Source organism: Triplophysa dalaica, chromosome 25, assembly GCF_015846415.1.
Source record: "Triplophysa dalaica isolate WHDGS20190420 chromosome 25, ASM1584641v1, whole genome shotgun sequence".
NCBI lineage: Eukaryota > Metazoa > Chordata > Actinopteri > Cypriniformes > Nemacheilidae > Triplophysa > Triplophysa dalaica.
Window position 1 is genome coordinate 506,650 of NC_079566.1, and position 19,717 is coordinate 526,366.

A 19,717-nucleotide genomic window follows, 5' to 3' on the forward strand; every position below is an offset into this window, starting at 1 on the left:
GCGGATACGAAAATGGTTCTTCTATGTCTTTGTTGTAAAGAACCTTTTAAAGGCATAGTTCAACCGAAAATTAAAAAACTCTGTCATCATTTTCTCACCCTCAGGTTGTTTTAAACCTGTATAAATGTCTTTGTTCTGAACACAGAGAAGATATTTGAAAGAATGTCAGCTGTTTTCAGTTATGGGACATCATTCATTATACCAAAGTATAGAAGATATGTTTTTATTTCTTCTGTTGACCACAAAATGAGATATTTGGAAGAATTTAGGAAAACATACAGTTCTGGGGCACCTTTAACTACCATTAAATTCTTCTTACTATGATAGTCATTAATGTCCCATGAATAAAGTAATTTTTAAAATGTATGAAATTACATAAGGGTCAATAAATGATGAGAGAATTGTTATTTTGGGGGGAACTTTACCATTAAGCACCTATATTTTTGAGATTGTGGTGGTGACTAACATCTGAAGTTTTGGTCGGTTCGTCACACACAGCGGGCTGTAATTTAATCATATAGACTAAGCTTCTACTGTTTGTTTTGCCGTTTAACATCTTATAGCACATACCCTCATTTACTTTCATTATATGGAAAGAATACTGCATGTTTTTGATATTGAGAAAAATCCCTTTAATTTCTTTTAAATAAAATGTATTGAAGTCTATTGTGGATTGAGGGTGCATTGCTAATTGTAACTGAAATGTAACCCCCCCCCCACATTGTTGGCTACAAAAAGATTCGAAAATACTGTAAAATTGTTTAAATACAGTAAAAAATGTCAAATTACAGAAATTGACTGGAAATGTTAAAAAACAGTTGGATGTAAAATAACCTAAAAACATGTCAATTACACGTACAATAACATGTACATAACATGTACAGTACAATAACATTTTGTGTTCAAAAAAACTTGCTATCTTATTACTTACAGTATTTACTTTCACGCTGTAAAAACAAATCAGATAATAAAATATGACAAACTGGTCAAAATGACAAAATATTGAATACTGCAAAGAAAGCAAGTTCATCTTAATTTTTAAACAACACAATTTGTTTTAACATTCTGTCAGTCTTTCACATTTGACAGTTGTATATGTCACCCCTGGGGTTTGGATTATGAACTCTTAAAAAAAGGTGCTTCACGATTCCAGAGAAGAACCCTTTTTGGCTGAATGGTTCGACATGGAACCTTCAACATCCAAAGATCCTGGTTCTTTGGTGAACCAAAAATGGTTCTTGTATGACATTGCTGAAAAGAACCTGTTGTACCACCTTGTGTACATTTGTATGTGTATTTCTGTGCATCTTATTCCTCTAAATACGAGCATACAGAAGGACGTAGCGACAGAGACAGAGTATTATGTCCTGTGCTCTCATTGGAATTAGTATGGATATCCGCACATGCTTTTTGAAAGAATGTCAAGGTTGAAGGCGACTGGGGGAATACGAGGCAAAACTGCCTCTCGAGAGAAATCTCTCCGCTGTCATGCACAGCCCCGCAAAGCTGCTGCACGTTGGGGTCAGCGGCCCTGCACCACACTCCCTCTGCATACAGAAAGATCAGCAGCCGGCTGCCGACGTCCCTGTGGGCCACCTCTCACTGTCTCTGCCAGTAAATCAGACACCTGATGCACTCTACTGCTAGCTTAATGGGGCCAATTAAATCACTCTCTCCGCATCTGAAGGCACGGATCATTTTAAGACTGCCATATCCACACCGACCGCAGGTTGGGGAGGAAGTCAAATGGGATCTGTGCTTAGATAACCGAGCAATTCGATGTCTAATTCAAGTTTAAGTGGTGCTGTGGTCAGATCTCACAGTTGCCAGAAAGATCTGAACGATTGTGATAAGTGCTCGTGTCGGCTGAACCTTAAGACCAAAACAGAGTTCGTCTGGTGGCAAATGTGTGAAATAACAATGGCCAAGTGGATGCTGTGTATTCAGGTGTTAAAATACAGCTCTCTTTGTTTCCAGAAGAAAACCGATGTCACTCCTCGTGTGAAGAATGGCAGCTATTTGGTCATTTAAAATCCATTACTACTGTTCACGGAAAACTCTTAACTACAGGATTGAGTTGCATTCAGACTGTCAAAATGGAAGACAATGGGTTGTAGTGTAGTTAGCGAGCACTTACTGACCGTTAAGTCGTGGAATGAAGAGCTTATTGGTCATTATACAATACAACCGATGGAAAAAAACTTGAGATGTGAAATCGATTAGTCATCATTGTAAAATAAACGATGTGTCTTGTGTATAACGACCATTCCAATTTTTTCATTTAATCAGCATTTCTATATGTGTATCTAATGAATAAATAAAACCAATAAATAAATACTTAATTATACAGTATACACATAATTATATAGTATTCACACATATATATATATATATATATACATATATATACAGTATATGTGTGTATACTTTATAATTAAGTATTTATCATTATTATTTATTCATTTGTTATGTATGTTTATTTGTTTATTTATGTATATATATAAATATACACTAAACAAAAACACATTTTATAAAAACAATCATTAATTTTAGAATCGATTAATCACGATTAATCGTTTTGATAATCTTTAAAAAACCCGATTGGATCCAACTGGACAAGTTTTTATTAATATCATGCCACAAAACTCAGCTGTCTGGATATGAGGTCATTAAATAGGAGAGAAACGTCAGAACATATTGAAAGCTTCAAAGACAGATAAATGAGCACTGTTGTAACCCACCATCAAGACATATTGTCGAAGAAAATGACACACTATCAACTTCATTCGTAACACGGGCCGTAATTTAAAAAGATGTACGGTTTTCATCGATTCTTTGACCTCAACAGACGAGTGGAATAAGTGAAGTGACAGGTGGCTGCCGGCTAATGCTCATACAACAGAGACATGTTGAATAGTTGCACAAGTTGCCGTGTCACAGAGCCATGGCATGACTACGAGGTCACAGCGGGAAACTGTGATTGGCCGAGCGGTTGCCAGGTCACAGCTGGCCTGCTTGATTGGTTCTTGAGGTTGCCAGGTCATTGCAGGCAGCTGTGAGGACTGATATGCCTCACTATCTCCAAGGTGCTAGTATAGATCAAATTCAGAGAATAAAAATCAGGCACGCAAATAACGCTTGCTGTAAATAAAATGAATAAATAAATAAATGAGAGTTGTCTGAAATGATGCTCCCCTCCTACTCGGTTCCTCAACAGGCTGTCTGGAGTGAGATCTCAGTAGCAAGACACAGATTTCCCTTTCATCACCTCAGTAATCCTTTCATTTGCAGAGTGCATTCTCCAGACAGATTTGTTAGATTCGACACCAAATTTCATTTACTGGTAAACGCCCAGGTTCGAAATTGCATCGTCGCCCATTCCCCAGGCCTCCTGGAAGTAAATGAATTGGAGGACGCAAGGAGACAGATCATTCGGCTGTCAGAGATGACTGAGGAGCTCAGGCGAGATCAAATAGAAGGAAAAAGCACCGTCTTTCACGACCGACAGCCAGTAAACCACCTCTGTGTTCGTCGTTCTGATAACAGGCAATGAGGAAGCAACGGCAAGATCTTTTCGCAGCGGTACTGCGTCACATCGAGCGAGACGCGACCGCAGCCCCCGGCTGCTCTGCTGAATTGGAGTGTGAAATATGACCAAGCGTTGCTTAATAACACACCTGCTGTTTGGAACGTCTGTCCCTCTAAATTCTCCACCAGCCCACTGATGGTTAACGCTCCTGGCTAAGACGCGCCAAAAAACAACAGCATGCTTTAAAGCGCACAGTTGTTCTAAATGACTGTCGAACGCTGCTCGGTTCGGCCCGTCCGGTCCGGCGGAGTCTAATTACGTGAAGCCATACGGCAGGTAAAGAGATTTTTAAAAAGCGTAAGATGATGCTTGCTGAGAAAAGATTCCTACAGCTGTCATCGGCGGCGTTTTTGTTGCTGCACGCTGCGGAACAATTTCATTTAATTTTTTCTTATGCTTGATCTACAATGGGAATGATGACAATAAAGCTACTTGATGTGATAAAACCATGGGGATTGCAAAATTTCCAGACCATCTCCAATGTCTGCCTACTCCCCCACCTCCCCCTTTTTCCGTTTTGGATTTAGTTACTTAGTTGTTTGCGTGCTGCGACACAAAAACATTTCCATGGTCATGGAATGCTTTAAAGTTTTTGCAAGCCAACCATTTCTTTACGAATACTGGAGACTCAAACTACACTGTTATTCCAATTATAATACAGTAATTCCTGACTTACAAATAATTAGTCAACTTTACTTATCGCTTTGAGTGTCCTAACAACTCCATAAACATCACCACCATCTTCACTTACAAACCAGTTTGTTCCAGTTTCATGTCTACAAAAGTTCTTATTGAAAATTAACAAAGGTTTTTAACAAAGGATTATTTTTATTGTAAATAATAGTTTTGTATGATGTCACCGAAATGATGATCCAGTTTTCTTTAATTAAATTAATTAAATGATTTTCTTTTCAGAAATTGCAGCGTTTCAAACTTGACTGATAAGGAAATCAGCTAAAGTTGTTTACTTTTATTGATCTTGTCTGGTTGTACTAAAATCTGAGAAATGAAAGAAAATAATAGTGAGATGGAGGCATTCATAATTGGTGTAGCTGCTGTTTTAGCAATTGGTGATAGTTATAATGAATATTTTACTGACACATTCTGACATCAACATTTTACAAACCTCAACAATAGTGGCAAATGACAATCGTCAAAATAATTCAGATCAACTGCAATGCATGCTGGGACTCGTGGATGAGTTTTATTATATGCTGGTAGATCAGCAAGCATTGCAACATGAAGCTTTTTTGTTGATTCTCACCATTGTTGGGTTTCTTATTGTACGTCCAATTTAAAGGTGCAATGTGGAGATTTTAGCGGCATCTAGGGGCGGGGTTGAGAATTGGAACCAACTGATTACTCCACTCCTCCCCCTTTCTTTTAAAGCACTACGGTGGCTGACACAGAACAAAGATGTTATCACATTTTCTCTTCTTTGCCGAAGGAGACAACACATTTTTACGAAACGTGCTCTGTAGAGCAGTTTTTCCGTTTAGGGCTAGTGTAGAAACAACATGGCGAAGTGCTTGCAAGGGGACCCGCAGAGTATGTAGATAGAAATAGCTCATTCTAAGATAATAAAAAGATAACACTTCATTATGTAAGGTCTTTATACACCTCTGAAGACATACTTATGTATATTATATTGCATTTCTGTCAATAGATCCTTCTTAATCCTACACATTGCCCCATTAGGTCCACTTTACTATGGAGTTTGTGGTTACTGCAATATTCACACTCCTTTTTCGAAATCTTTTTCTGAAAGTTTACAGGGCCAAATCTGTCTGTCACGTGGCAGAACATAGTCTAATAAAATTGATTTTGATCTAAACTCAATGGGGTGTATGAACACAGAGCTAAATTTCCGCTAAAATCTTAGTCAGCTTTGTTACATCGGGGCATGTAACGTCCGCAGGGAACAATAGCATTTTTCATCGCTTCAAGATGCATATGCGATTACAGTCAAGGACAAGTCAAATCATCCAAACTCTACATCATACATAGACAATCAAAAGGGAGATGCAGTTCAGGCTATTCGTTTCAAGCTACATCCACGAATATGAAAAAAGCGAAGTAAACTTTTGTACTTACTAGAGGCATGATGACAAAGCGATGTAAATAGAAGCGATCTAGCGATGCAAATAGAAGTTTTGGTGAAAAATGACCTCAGCTCTATGAGAGCGGATGTGGTTTCGCTTGCTGAGATTTTAGCGGAAGTACATCATCACCCCCTGTGTGCATGCATTTTGACTGAATGTTTAGGTTATGCCTACTTGGTTATATAATTGACCAAACTGACCAGAGATATATTAAATTTACGCATTTGACAGATGCTTTGATCCAAAGTGGCTTACATTGCATTATCCTACACATTTTAGATGGGTATGTGCAATCCCCTGGGATCGAACCCACAACCTTGTTAACACAATGCTCTTACCACTGGGCTACAGAGAAGCTATTAGTATTAATGAAAATAAAATAAAATCCAAACTACAGGAATATTTTGTGCATGAATTTGATAGTAAAATGAGGTTGTCTCTTATGTAAATTATATAACTCAGGGGCAAATTCACTAAACAGCTTACAGCCACATTTACATGCACTAGTTCAATGCAAATAGCATCTTATTCCCCAGTCATCCCCAGTTCAGTTTAAGTTGACACTTAATACACTGAAACGGTGTTGTACTGTCCTGTCACTGTCATTGTTAAAGCAAACATCCTTCTGTTCAGAGCAAATTTGGCTCAATTTAGATTAAGATATGACATTTTTTTGTTGCTCATGTAAGCAGTAATTCACTAAATGTTGATGAGTTTCAAAACTGGGCGTATGTCCAGTAGACCAGTGAAGACAAGTGCATTTTCACAGACAATTCAGGTTTCTGGCCAAAAGGTCCAAATTGCTATTGCATCCTCTAGAGCTCAGAACCGACCTACCTACAAGATAATGTTTGCATTGATCCTTTCCTATAGTACATTTTAGAAATGGAATCTAGAACTCAGAAAGGAGTGACAACGCTGTTTAGCCCAGTGTAAAGTTTCTGTTCTCCTCATCTTACCTGTGGCTTTATCTCCTCACCCCTGGCTTCTCATTCAGCTAGATGTCATAACATCAATGTGATGTGCCATGCAACAGTAAACAAACTCTAATCTCTCCAGCCGTCTGGGCAAAATTGGACCCACTCTGCTATTTCTGGCTATGCAATTCCTCATGTTTATGACCCATCTCTTAAACCGAGCTTGCTTACTGCATTTTTGGGCACCCCAGGTTTGCAGCCGCGAGGAGTGGAAGCGCAGAAAATTAGTAGGATTGATGCTGGTGTTTCCAGGATCTCCGATGGGAAAGTGAGAATCCGAGGGAGGGAAGACGATGATAAACTGCGAAATAATTTAGATGCGATTGCATCAGCATCTTCCCCTTGCATGCGGCTGCAACGGAGGCATGCAGCGCATCATGGAGTTCCTCATAAAGCAGCCTATGCGGCTATGCGGCAAGAATAATTACGAAACATATGCAAAGTCAGATCTTAAACATTCTTACGCCAGAGCAGAAGTTTATGTATTTGTTAAGACCATGCGATCGGTACAGCACAACATTTATTTTCAAATAGCCTTCAAGGGCAGAGAATACTTGGATTCAAATCAATGGACACATTATTAATACAAGAGTTTTACCTATGTAGGGGGTTGAGGGAGAGAAAAGAAAGGGTAATGGGGGTGGAAAGCAGGGTGATGAGCTCCACTGGAGGATTAGGATGCTACAAGAACGATTCCCTCAAACGCCGCCTGCAGGTGAGCCACTTAACCTGGGCTGTGCTGATGATGAGTGGGCATGATGGAGGTGCTGGGGTTCAGCAGATACATCGATAAATCACTACGCTAATGATAGCGGCTTCATCCCACAACTTCCAGGCCAACCGCTGCTGGCTCACCGCATTCGTAGATGGTCACTGATGTTTATACGGACAGTGGATCGGATTTCTTGTGGGCTTTTTACACTACGCTTAACCCTGAGTTATCTTTTGGGTTGATATCAGGTTAAATCCACCTTAACCCCGGTTTAGGAATCACTGCTTCAGAGCACGGCCACAGAATTATAATGTGAAACGGTGGTAGTGAGCTGTTTAGCAACAGACAACCAATCATAAACTGAAGGCTCTGTCCATAAAATATTCATGTTCTTTGTAGAGTCACAGAAATTGTGTTTACTTTCAGCAGAAACACTGTGGGAAGTTTTAAAAATAATGACCGGTGATGGCAAGCACGCTTAAGGGTGTTTGGATGCCGAATCTGTTTCTTCTCTAGACCGAGTTTCATAAAAACTCCCATGTAAAAAAATACCCGTAAAAAAACTGTAATATTGGGTCAGAATTAAAAAAGCTTAAAATAGTTATTTGTTCATTTCAAATGTATTCAATTTTGGCTTGTTTCATGTTATTTCACGCACAACTTGTGAATTTGCAACCTATTTCTGTAATCGTAATTTTTACCGCATTTAAAAAATACGTAAAATCAACGAAATTCTGTCAAATTAATATACAATGTTCACTCTTTCTAGTCATTTTTGCAACTGCTTTTATTAACCAACTGGTCTCAAAGTCATTTCTGTGGATAAATGAACTACCCGATAAATCACAGGGTAATTTACCATATTTAATTTCTTTATCAGTCTATATACTTTATATCAGATAATTCCTAAATTAAAACCTGACATTTTTTGCCCTTTTTTGTCTTAATAAGAAATGTCACATGTATTAATTAATTTCATTAATTTATAATAAACACATTCTATTAAACATACACATTTTTAATAAAAAAAATATTTAAACACTCATTTTTAAGTCATTTTCTAATTTAACACAAATTTAGGTCTTGAAGACGTTTGTTTAGCATTTTGACGGTGTTATTAATGTTCTGTTGCCAGTATTGTGTTTTAATATTTTGTGGTAAAAATAGCTTGGACCCGTGTTGTTTAAGATTTGAAAAACGTTTGGATGATGTAATTAATCCAGATTAAACGCTGGTCCATAGGAACTTCCTGTTTCACTACACAAACCTCTGAACAAAAACCAACCCACAGAATGTTTGTTACTGAATTATTTATTGATTAATTGAATTATATTGTAAGATTATAGTAGCTAATAAAAATAATAATAAAAACTGAAACTGGAAGTGCTTTTGAACCAGTGTTAACGTCTTGCCAGATAGTCTATACAAAACCACCCAGAACATCTTAGCAACCACATATCATCCCCTGACAACCACCCAGAACGGCCTTGCATCATGGGCTGAGAGACAGATATGGGTTATCCATTGTCGTGAGGGGAGCAGCTGTGTTGTATTTCATGTTGAACCTTGTTAGATATCACCCGGTAGATGTTTCAGATGTAACATTTTCTGTTAGCTCAGGTGGCAGATCTCTTCAAGCTGGTGACACGTCAGTAGCTGTGATTGTGTTTTATTCAGCCCATGCACTCACATGTGCAGGTACAGGAATAAGACTAAGCGTGAGCTGCAAATGCGCCGGAGGTGCGAGCTGCTACTGCGATTTCAGATCCTTCAATTCAGTGATTGTTCTTGAATTATTTATTAGAGCTTTTAAACGAAACGCTACTCTGAAAATAAGGAGCAATTGAACCGGCCCGTGTTTATTCTCTGTGGTTTTGCTTGCTCCCCTGCACACAGGTTTTATACACATACACGTCGAGGATGAGATCACTAGTGCGGATGCAGAAACACGTTACAGGTTTATGTAGGCATTTTGGAGACATGTAAATTCAAAAGGGGAATTCGATTCAGAGGGAAAGCGTTTTCCTTGGATAGCCATGAAATTCACACACCAATGGAGCAAATAGACATTTAAAGTATACAAATAAACACATGTAAGACTGACTAATCGAAACCAGCCGCAACAAGCATGACACATTCATTTGCACGGGAACTAAAATGCATTCATGAAATGACCTTTTACATGCTGTGAGATCTGTCAATAGGTTGCACAGCAAGAGCTAGACAGAGAGAGAGAGAGAGAGAGAGAGAGCGATTGCACTTTCTCTGTGTGCATCCTCTCTTAATTAAAATCCTCTAATGCGGCATGCTGCATGTTGGGAGAAAACCAATCACATCGCTTCACTCCAAACACCAATACCCAACAGCAGCATTTCTTAAGTTCTCCTCTCTAGAGAGCATCAATGTGCTTGTCTAATGATTAAAACCCACAACAAACACAGAACCTTCATTACACTCATTCCTGGCTACCTATTTCATCAATCAATAAACCAAATCCGCTCGTCTCACCAACTAAGAACGAACGATTTCCAAAGACAGCGTCTATTTCTTTCCAATGGCCAGACAGTGTATTCAATGCCAGTACTTGAATACTTCCTTCACTCTAATAGTCCATTTTTATTATTTAGATCTGTAAGATGCCTGTTAAAGCACTATTGTTGTTTCTCGAACATTGGGTCGGGAGAATGTTTAAATCACTGAGTGTAAAGTTCAATGTGTAAATTCATAACCCTTTGTGCGATGGAATGATTCTTCCAATTGCATGAACGACAATACGGGAGACATTTCATTACATCTATGCATTTGGCAGACGCCATTATCCAAAGCGACTTACGAGTCATTTAGCGTTTTTTATCAGTGTGTGTGTTACCTGGGATTGAAGCCATAAACTTTGTGTGGCAAATGCAGTGCTTCATCCATTGAGCTACTGGGAGACGATAAGATAAGAAATGACATTTTAGTCGCATCTGGTAATTTCACGATATTCTTTTAGTACATGACATTTAGAAAATATTTGTAATAGAAACCAGTCTTCTGATATACTAATTTAAGGGACTATGTGATCCAGTCTGTGAAAACTCAAAGTCTCAAAATCTAATATTCATTTACATTTATGCATTTAACAGACGTTTTTATCCAAAGCGACTTACATGCATTATCCTATACATTTATACATAAGCATTTGCAACCCCTGGGATTGAACCCACAACCTTGTGTTGTTAACGCAATGCTCTTACCGCTGAGCTACAGGAATGCTATTGTATAATTATACGATTATTATTAGCATGAAAGTTCAATTTCAGCGATTAATTTCTTTATGATTTACATTTACACATTTGGCAGCTGCTTTTATCCAAAGTGACTGACATTGCATGGAATATACATTTGTTTCTTACTATGTGCAATCCCCTGGGATCAAACCCATGACCTTGGCATTGCTAACACCATGCTAACCACTGAGCCACTGGAAATTTCACATGGTATTTCTTGGTCATCATAAAAGATATCAAGATTGTGTTTTTACAGAATGTTCTTTAACTTATATAGGATGTTATTTAGGATAATTTTTTGAAAGAAAATCGTTAAGCACAAAAAATGACTTGATGGGTTTTGAACAGCTCGATGGTGTTATACGAATGGAAATGACCCTGGTGTCACAAAAACGCACCGCCGTCATCTTGTGCATCTAGCCCATTCAAGGACAAGTCATTGAAATATAGAGGAATCTAGTGGTGACTTTGCGAATTGCGACCGACGGCTCAGTCCACCGCTGACCCCTCCTTTTCGAAGCACTACGAGGGCTGAAACAAGGACAAAGATGTTTTCACGTTTTCACTTTTTTGCCGAAGGAGATAACGTATTTACGAAAAGCTCTCCGTGGAGCAGTTTGTCCATTTAGGGCTTCTGTAGAAACAACATTGCGAATTTCATGCAAGAGGACCCGCAGTGTATGTAGATAGAAATAGCTCATTCTAAGATAATAAAATATAACGCTTCATTTTGTAAGCTCTTTATAAACATCCGACGACCAAGTTGTGTATATTATATTGCGTTTCTATCTATAGATCCTACTTAATTTTACACACTGGTCCTTTAATATCTGCCATTTTTGGTTAAAGTATTTTGCAGATAAGTTGATCAATTTATAGATCAGCTCCTGAATACCAATAAATCACTGATTATATAAATGTTTACAGTAAATATGGAGCTTGGAGTATTTGGGAGTTCCAGTTTATAACCAACAGTAATCATTTATTAAAAAAAAAAACAGAATGCAGCTTTGAACGTATATAAGCAGTGGGGCCGCATTAATTTCCAATTAGTTGTGTGTTTTCACAGGAATGGAAAATGAGCTGCAGAAAAGCGATAGGTTGGAGTGTGTGTCAAGCTGTGTGCGGCAGTGCTTTCTGTGACTGATAACAAGCGAAACAACCACTCAGCAAAACATTAAAAATAACCAACTCCAGTTCTGGATCGCCACTCATTAAAATACACACCGACTCAACTGAACCTTTGCAGGACAACTACATTTATTATTTTCTACCACTCTATCCCTCGATGTAAATGTCTTTTGTAACTACTACAAATGTGATCAACAACTAATACAGGACATTCCAACATGTCTAACATTAAAAAATTTGCAGTTGTATCGAGACCAGGAGCCAGTTGCACCCATAAACATAGCCACTAAGTGTTTTATCCCGCTGACTATAGCAATTAGTTAAAGATGGGGTAACACACGCGGTTTCTTCCTATCTCACATTAATCCTGAGAACATATACAGTAGTATTGCACACTTTGTATCTTCGAAGAGTATTTAGTTTGATCAAATTTATAAACGAGAGATACAGCTGTCCCTTTGTGTTGTTTACATTATGCAGGTATATGCCGATTGCCTTCAAAACACAGACATATAACTTAGTTTGACTTCCCACTTGCATATCATGTCTGGCATCTTTTAGCGCTGGGACGTCGCCGTCTATCAGTTTCAAACGATCTCCAAATCGCATTGATGGGTGCGCTCTTTCTCAGGCTTGCTGGTTGATGGGTGAGCGTGCTCTTTAGCACACGTGGGCGTGCTTTTCCAGCAGAATTGTCCAATAAGGGACCAAGATCCTTTACAAAACGGCAATCCGTGTTAGAAAAAAACTTTCCGAAACCTGTACGAACCCTGGTCGAGTGAATTGAGCACAGAAATACTACGTCATGCGTTCAACACGTTTTTTTGACAAGTTGACCTTGTAAAGAAATCAGCATGCACGAAATAGCATGTTACCCCATCTTTAAGACGGATCGGTCCTCAGAATTGAATAAGACCAGTCTACCTTTTATGTAACTGAGTAGTTATGACCAGTCTTGAAGAAAAAATTTAAAGGAATAACATGCAAGACTGTAGTCTAAGCAGTTTATGCAACCGGCCCCAGGTCTTCCCAAACTGGAGAGCTGTCCCCCGGTGACAGTGTTGCGGGGGTGGCTTAAGCTAAATCAAAATGTTTAAACATTCCATTAAAACAGTTATGAAAAAGATTCATAAACTGACTAAAGAATGTAGCTAGTGTTACACATTTTGATAAATAGTAATCATTTGTAAATAATATGCAGTGTTAGGATTACAAAAAATTATTTTTTAATTTGCATGTTATTTACATGAAAGCCTTGTGTATGTACAACACCGGTAAGAAGTTTTAGAACACTCGAGTGAATTGTTTCTCATTCTCTTAAAAAAGGTTTTGATCTGGAGGTGTGTCCTTGAACGACTGAAATAGTTTTGTAGACAAACTAACATTCATTTAATAAAAAATGTCTTTAAAATTGATGACTTTAAATGATTATTGAAAAAGAGCAGCAAGTAAGAGCACAGAATAGATGGGAACTACAATACTGTTTAAAAACAATTTCAGGGTATACATCAAGGTTATTTTAGTTTACTAAAATCAAAACTTTGATAACGTTTCTGTTCATTGAAATCAAATAAAATATTGACCAAAAAATTATTGGAGAACTTATCTCAAGGAATTTAAATGGTGCCTCAAAAATGAACTGAACTCCGTTTAAAGCAGTAAATTATAAAAATAAATTAATATAAAATTAAAATTAAATTAAAATTAAAATGAATTATTGTTATTAAGCAACATTAAAAATAAAGCAATAAAATACAAAATGACAAAAGCGTACAGTTAACTTATTAAAACTTTAACTAAAATTATCACAAAAATCTAAAAATAAAAGGTAATTTAAAATATTAATGAAGCGATATAAAACTTAAATAAAACTATAACAACTCTGATGTACACAGCCGTGTAAAAAATTAAGAGACAAAATTTTCATTTATTCTTCATTTTAAGATGTATTGTGGCCATTCCAGTCCGATTTTGGTCGAATTTCAACAAAATTAAACCTCAGGAGTGTCAAAAAGTCATCCAATAGCAATGTGAAAGACTGACAGCATGAAAAGACACATGAAAACTATGATTTAAAAAAAATTGAACTTCTCCACAACACATAAACATTACTGTTGTATTGCTTAAAAGTGAATATGAACTTCTTTTCATTGCATTATTTGAGGTTATACAGATATTTTCTCTATTATTGTCACCTGTTTCTCCAGTTTTCATTTTCTGCAAATAAATTCAACTAGAAATTGTAATTTGGAATTAATATTGTTAGTAGTAATTTATAATATTAATACTATATAAATCTTGAGTATTTCTTTGTTATTGTTTGCTTTTAAACAATTCTGAAGTTGCTGTCTGTTGGCAAAGCACTGTAAATCAGCCTTATTGGGAAATATAGATTATTACAGCCGCTGGTGTGTAAGTTATCAGAGATGTGTCTGTGATGAATGTGGGGGAGGAAGCTCAAGAGAGGCAGGTGGTGGCAGAGAATGTGCGAGAACTTGGAAGTGTATTTCCATCCAGGTAAAAGCAGTGAGAAAACACCATTTACTAAGTAGATGTATCGCATAAATCATTCTCTACTCTACTCATTCCTCCTAAATTGCTTTTGCTCTACCTGCCTATTCTCCCCTCTCTCTCTTTCTCTTTTCCCACAAGCCCCTGCTTTTGTCTACCCCCTCTTTCCCCTTTCCTCTTCCTCATCTACTCTCTCTCTCCATCTCATTTCCCTTCCTTCATTTTCATCTTCCGAACCTCTCTCATTTCCTGCTGGTCGGCCTTCCATCACCACCCCTCTCTGCGAGCCCTGCTGGTGCGCAGACATCAACTGCCATATTGAGACAGTGACACCTCCATTAATCAATTTAGCAAACACCAGGGGCAGATCTGCAAACGGTGTTGCACGCACGCACACATGCCAAAACACAGAGGACGATTCATTCACCTCCTCCCCATTCATGGAAGTCAAGGTCAGGCAATCTTGTTACGTCGGGTGGTGATGAATAGGTATGTGATCTAAACTCATGTTGGCTTGTTACACCCTCTGTGCTCACCATTGTGAATTTAAGATAAATTTTTAATGCATGTCATGTATGCACGCACGCTATAACAGCGAGTTTCATCTTTCAGTTTTAAAAGATAACCTCTGTAATTATGTCTGTATTTTGCTTGTCTCACTACTGCCATCTTCTGACACTCTATTAGTATTGCATAACTGTGGTTTGTCTGTATTATGCTGCCACCTTGTGGTTCGTTTGTGAAGTACTGACTGTTGAACAGTGCCCCCTATGGATGGGCTAATAGAACAGCATTTAGCTTTTCCACTGGGAAATTGGATTGAGGCTATTACTCAACACTGCCAGCAAGAGGAAGGGAGGAGCATTACAATCATTGAATTCTCTGTTGCCAAGTCTGTGGATTGCCTGAGTAATTGAGCTACTTTTAACATGATGATTCGTTTTTTGGGGTTAAAGGTTTGGGATATTGCAAACTTTATATATTTTTGACTGAATTCCTGTATTGAAATATTTCAATGTTCCCAGTTAAACCGATTAAAATTGTTTTATTGAAAAGATAGTAAGCACAATTTTGTGGAGAGGTAACATGTTGGTGGGTCACTCATTGTTGCTGGTAAATAAAAAAGTACAAATAAAGGGATAGTTCGTCAAAAAATTTACATTTTGTCACAATTTTCCCCCTCCCTAGATTTTCCAAAACTTAAAAAAAAATTGGTGACATCATTGACCACCACAACTTGAGTGTGAGGAAATGATGACAGAATTATCATCTTAAGGTGGAGTATCACTTTAAGTTAGGGAATAGAATATTTTAAGTTTTGGTATTGACTATTGAGGCAAGTTTTGACTCTCTGTTGGGATGATTACGTTGCACCAATCTGGCAACCCTTATTCTTTAAACAAGATAATAACCGAATGGCACTCACGTGTGAAATTATGAAAAAATAATGGATAGTGGATATGTGTAAATGCAGACCATTTTGACAACGTTGTCATGAGTTTGCAAGTATAGATTGATTTCACGCAACCGCCATCTTGATATCAAAAGCGAAGCAGAGGTGGGAAGAAACCCGAAAGGACAGATGGACTGCAATGGTTTGGACAACCAACCTGGAGTTATTAAAACGATTAATGATCTTAAATGCAACAATATAAGCATAGGATGCATGTCACGCAAGCTGTTTTACTTGACCTCTTAACCCGTACCATCAAATATGAGTGACTTTTTAAACTGCCATAAGCGAGTTTCATTCGGGCACCCACAAACGTTTTTTTAAACACATCATTTGTTTATTCATGTCCCAGACACCCGGTGGTAGTCAAAACCATTGCAGTCTATCTGTCTGGTTCTATTCCCACCTTTTTCCCTTCCTGCCTCATTTTAGATTTCAACATGACAGCGGAGTGAAATCAGTCTTAAATCATGAGGTGCATCATGCGTTGTAACTATGCGTTGTTCACTGCAGTTTAATAACAGAAACCAGTGTGGTGTATACAGTAAGTATAGAATACTTGTAAACAAGTATTCTATTCACAACCTCATAAGTCAGTGTTTTTAAGATCCAGTGCTCGCGCCCCCCTTCCCGAATGTTTTAGATCTCTCCCAATATAAAACACCTTATTCATCGGTTTGTTAGTATGTACCCAAAAATGAAAATTCTGTCATGAATGACTTTCTTTCTAGTTGTTCCAAATCTGTATACATGTCTTTGTTTGGTTGAACACAGAGAAAGATTTTTGGACGAATGCTTGTAACCAAAAAGTTCATGGACCACGCTACCGTAGTAGGGAAAATTTCAGTAACAGTTCCCCAGAACTGTTTGCTGTCCTACATTCTAGAAAATATTTTCTTTTGTGTTTTTGGGTGAACTATACCTTTAATTATCAAAACATTGGCAACATTAGGCTTGTTTGAGACCCAAGACCGATCGGCATATGACATCACAGTTGGACATGAGCAATTTGAGAAACTTGAAAAGCTTTCAAAAAGTGCTTTTGGCCTAAAACTGGGTATGTGTATCAGCGCAAGTGCATAATGTTTCTGTACACATCGCCGACTACTGGCCTGGCATGTGTAATACAGCGTTTTTCCTCATTTTTAAATGCAGACGTTCACGTGAAACTTTACAAAACGCTAAGGATTTTTTTATCATGTAAATAGGATCTATATCATTCTGGGAGTACTGGAACCGAGAAACACTGTCATAAGCCTTTATCACTTTCATCAGGATCCTGTAGAGCTTTTATAAATATTCATGGCCCAAAATGACTGAATTCCCCTCATGCTTTTAGTTTACACAGCTGGTGGAGATGAACAGAGACACATGGCAATGAATATCAAGGCGCTGCCATGACCGGGACTTTTCTGCCATGTACCAGCATGATGTCGAATTGCTTTTTTTCTGCTGTGATATGCACAAACATTGCTAAATCAAACAAACCTACTTTGTTCTTTTTCATTTAAAGTGATAGTTCGCCCAAAAGGGAAAATTCTGTCATCATTTACAAACTCTCTTGTCCTATTAAACCTGTATGACTTTCTTTCTTCCACAGAACAAGAAAGAAGATGTCGATGAAAGTTGGTCACCTAACAGCACTGGACCCCATTCACTTCTATTGTATGGAAACCAAACAAATGCAAGGGGAATGGGGGCTAGTTAACAACCTTCTTCAAAATATCTTCTTTTGTGCTCTTCAGAAAAAAGTAGGTCAAACAGGTTTGAAAGGACAAGAGGTTGAGTAAATGATGACAGAATTTTATTTTTTGGGTGCACAACCACTTTAAGTTTATACTGGAAAAATCTTTCACCATTACACGATTTTCCAAATTACGGTTTTGTTTTTTGTTTCAAACATTTATTGTTTCCTTCCACTCTAATGACACACAGATTCTGCATTCTTTTTTTAATAATCAAAATGTCCTCCAAAAGTATTCATCTTAAATGAAAATATTTAAAAAATCCTTCTTACCTGTGTAATGTCTGTCATCTACATTTGAAGCAAGTCAACGAGAAAAAGAATGTATTGTATTATACACAATAAATAAATAGAATTGTAACAGAGTGAAAGACAGGCTGATACTCACAATGGCACACAGGTTTGGGCGAGTCCCACTTGCCGAGTTTATTGCACTGCGTGCTGTTTCTGCCCACCAGGATGAAGCCCTCCAGACAGCTGTAGTGCAGTATGGTGCCCTCCACCGCCGGGCCGGGCGGATGCACAGTTACTCGCCCGTTTTCCAGAGACGTCCACACCCTCGCACACATGAGTACTGAGAAACACAAACATCATGAACCTCCTTCTGGGACATCATTGAAAACCGAAATAAATCACAAACGATGTAAAGAGTTGAACTCACAGCATCGGCTGCGCTGGTTGAGATCAGTCCATGTGCCGTCTGGGAGACACTTTCTGACCTTCGGCCCCACAATGATTCTGTTGGCTCTGCAGATGTACTCGATTTCATAATCTACCGGCAACACCTGCACGCTACGGATCTGCATGAAGAACGAGAACACACTGATTTAACCAAACACAAACACTCTCCCAAACTCACACAGACTTCTTTTGTGATGTTTAATAAACACACAAAAGCTCCACACCTGTTCTTGGGTCAGACCCCTGTATCTTATTCCTCCATCCCGTGGCGGACGAATGATGGCACAACCTGAGACAAAAGACAGTAATGACAGTAATGTGTGATTCATGAACAGAATTTTTAAACCAATTAAGCATCAAGGACACGTTTTGACCATTGTTACAAAATAACACATATATTATAAAATAACAAGTCTATTGTTCTTTAACTACATTGTTTATCAATTGCTTAAACACATTTCTTGAAAGTATGCCTTGTATTCTCAAAACAGTAAACACAAATCCAAAATGTCTCATCCAATTCAACAAAATTCTGTCTTCTCTGAAATTGTATGTCTTTTTGCTTGCATTTTGGTGTGATTTCAGTGTTCACTTTCTCTGTGTTTCTCTGTCCGCTCACCTGTTCCGATTTTAATGATAAAACCTTCTTGTTTTGTTTATCAATTTTATTGTTGGTTAATGTTTTCCAATATTAAGTTGTTGTGTTGCTCTTTTCTGTTGTCATTATATTGGAATTTACCTCAGTTGTCCAAGTTATGGTTTTGCTGCAACTTCATCTTGCCCTCATCCTTTCCTTTACATCTTGTACTACAAACATATTTTGTGTATTTTTTAGCAAACTGGCTGTTAATACTGAGTCCTTTTCAGATGCAACAGTCAACAATATTTTGATAAAAACCTATTTTTTTCTAATTGTCGATTGTTATTTAAGAACAATAGAATGTTTATTTATCATTTCATATTTATTTTGTTTTATTTTCAAACTTGTGATTTGTTTTCATTCTCAATTTTTGTTTTGTGTTGTAAGTAGACAGATACTGCACACAAGCACAAATTCAGCTTTGTTCTGTGGGTTATATCAAATATTTTTATAAATAGAGTTTTTAAAGATATTCATGAAAATTTTATCATTTTCATGGGCCAACACTCTTGAAAATAAAGGTTCATAAAGTTTCCGTTGCAGCAATGCCGTAGAAGAACAACTTGTTTTCTATATAACCTTTGAAGTCTAAAATTCTTAAATCATATATTTTATAATCTGTTAAACCCATTTTGTCAAACGAAAAATGTCCAGTGGATGTTAAAGGTAAACTATTGCATTGTGTAGCATCTTTATGAAAACACTTCATGCAAATATTTAATTTAGCTTACAGCCGTCTGTCGTGGTTTAACAGTATTATTTCAGATAATTTTTTTTAAAAAAATCTGATGTTTGCTTTACGTATCAATCTGAAACTCCCAGACCATTCAAGCCGCTCTTTGGCAAAGTGGTCAGAACCAAGGTTATTTTAGTTTACTAATATTAAAACTTTGAAAACGTCCCTGTAC

At 37.5% G+C, this 19,717-nt stretch overlaps 1 protein-coding gene across 1 annotated transcript in view; it reads right to left on the bottom strand.

Moving 5' to 3' along the window:
* Positions 1-19,717, bottom strand: part of gabbr1b (gamma-aminobutyric acid (GABA) B receptor, 1b) — a 115,230-nt gene that overhangs the window by 60,757 nt on the left and 34,756 nt on the right. The window contains exons 3-6 of the mRNA XM_056741172.1: positions 18,394-18,458; positions 18,150-18,288; positions 17,877-18,062; positions 17,762-17,779 (exon numbers count right to left, since the gene is read on the bottom strand). Of these exons, the coding sequence (XP_056597150.1) occupies positions 17,762-17,779; positions 17,877-18,062; positions 18,150-18,288; positions 18,394-18,458 (408 nt within the window). The remainder of the gene's footprint in view (positions 1-17,761; positions 17,780-17,876; positions 18,063-18,149; positions 18,289-18,393; positions 18,459-19,717) is intronic.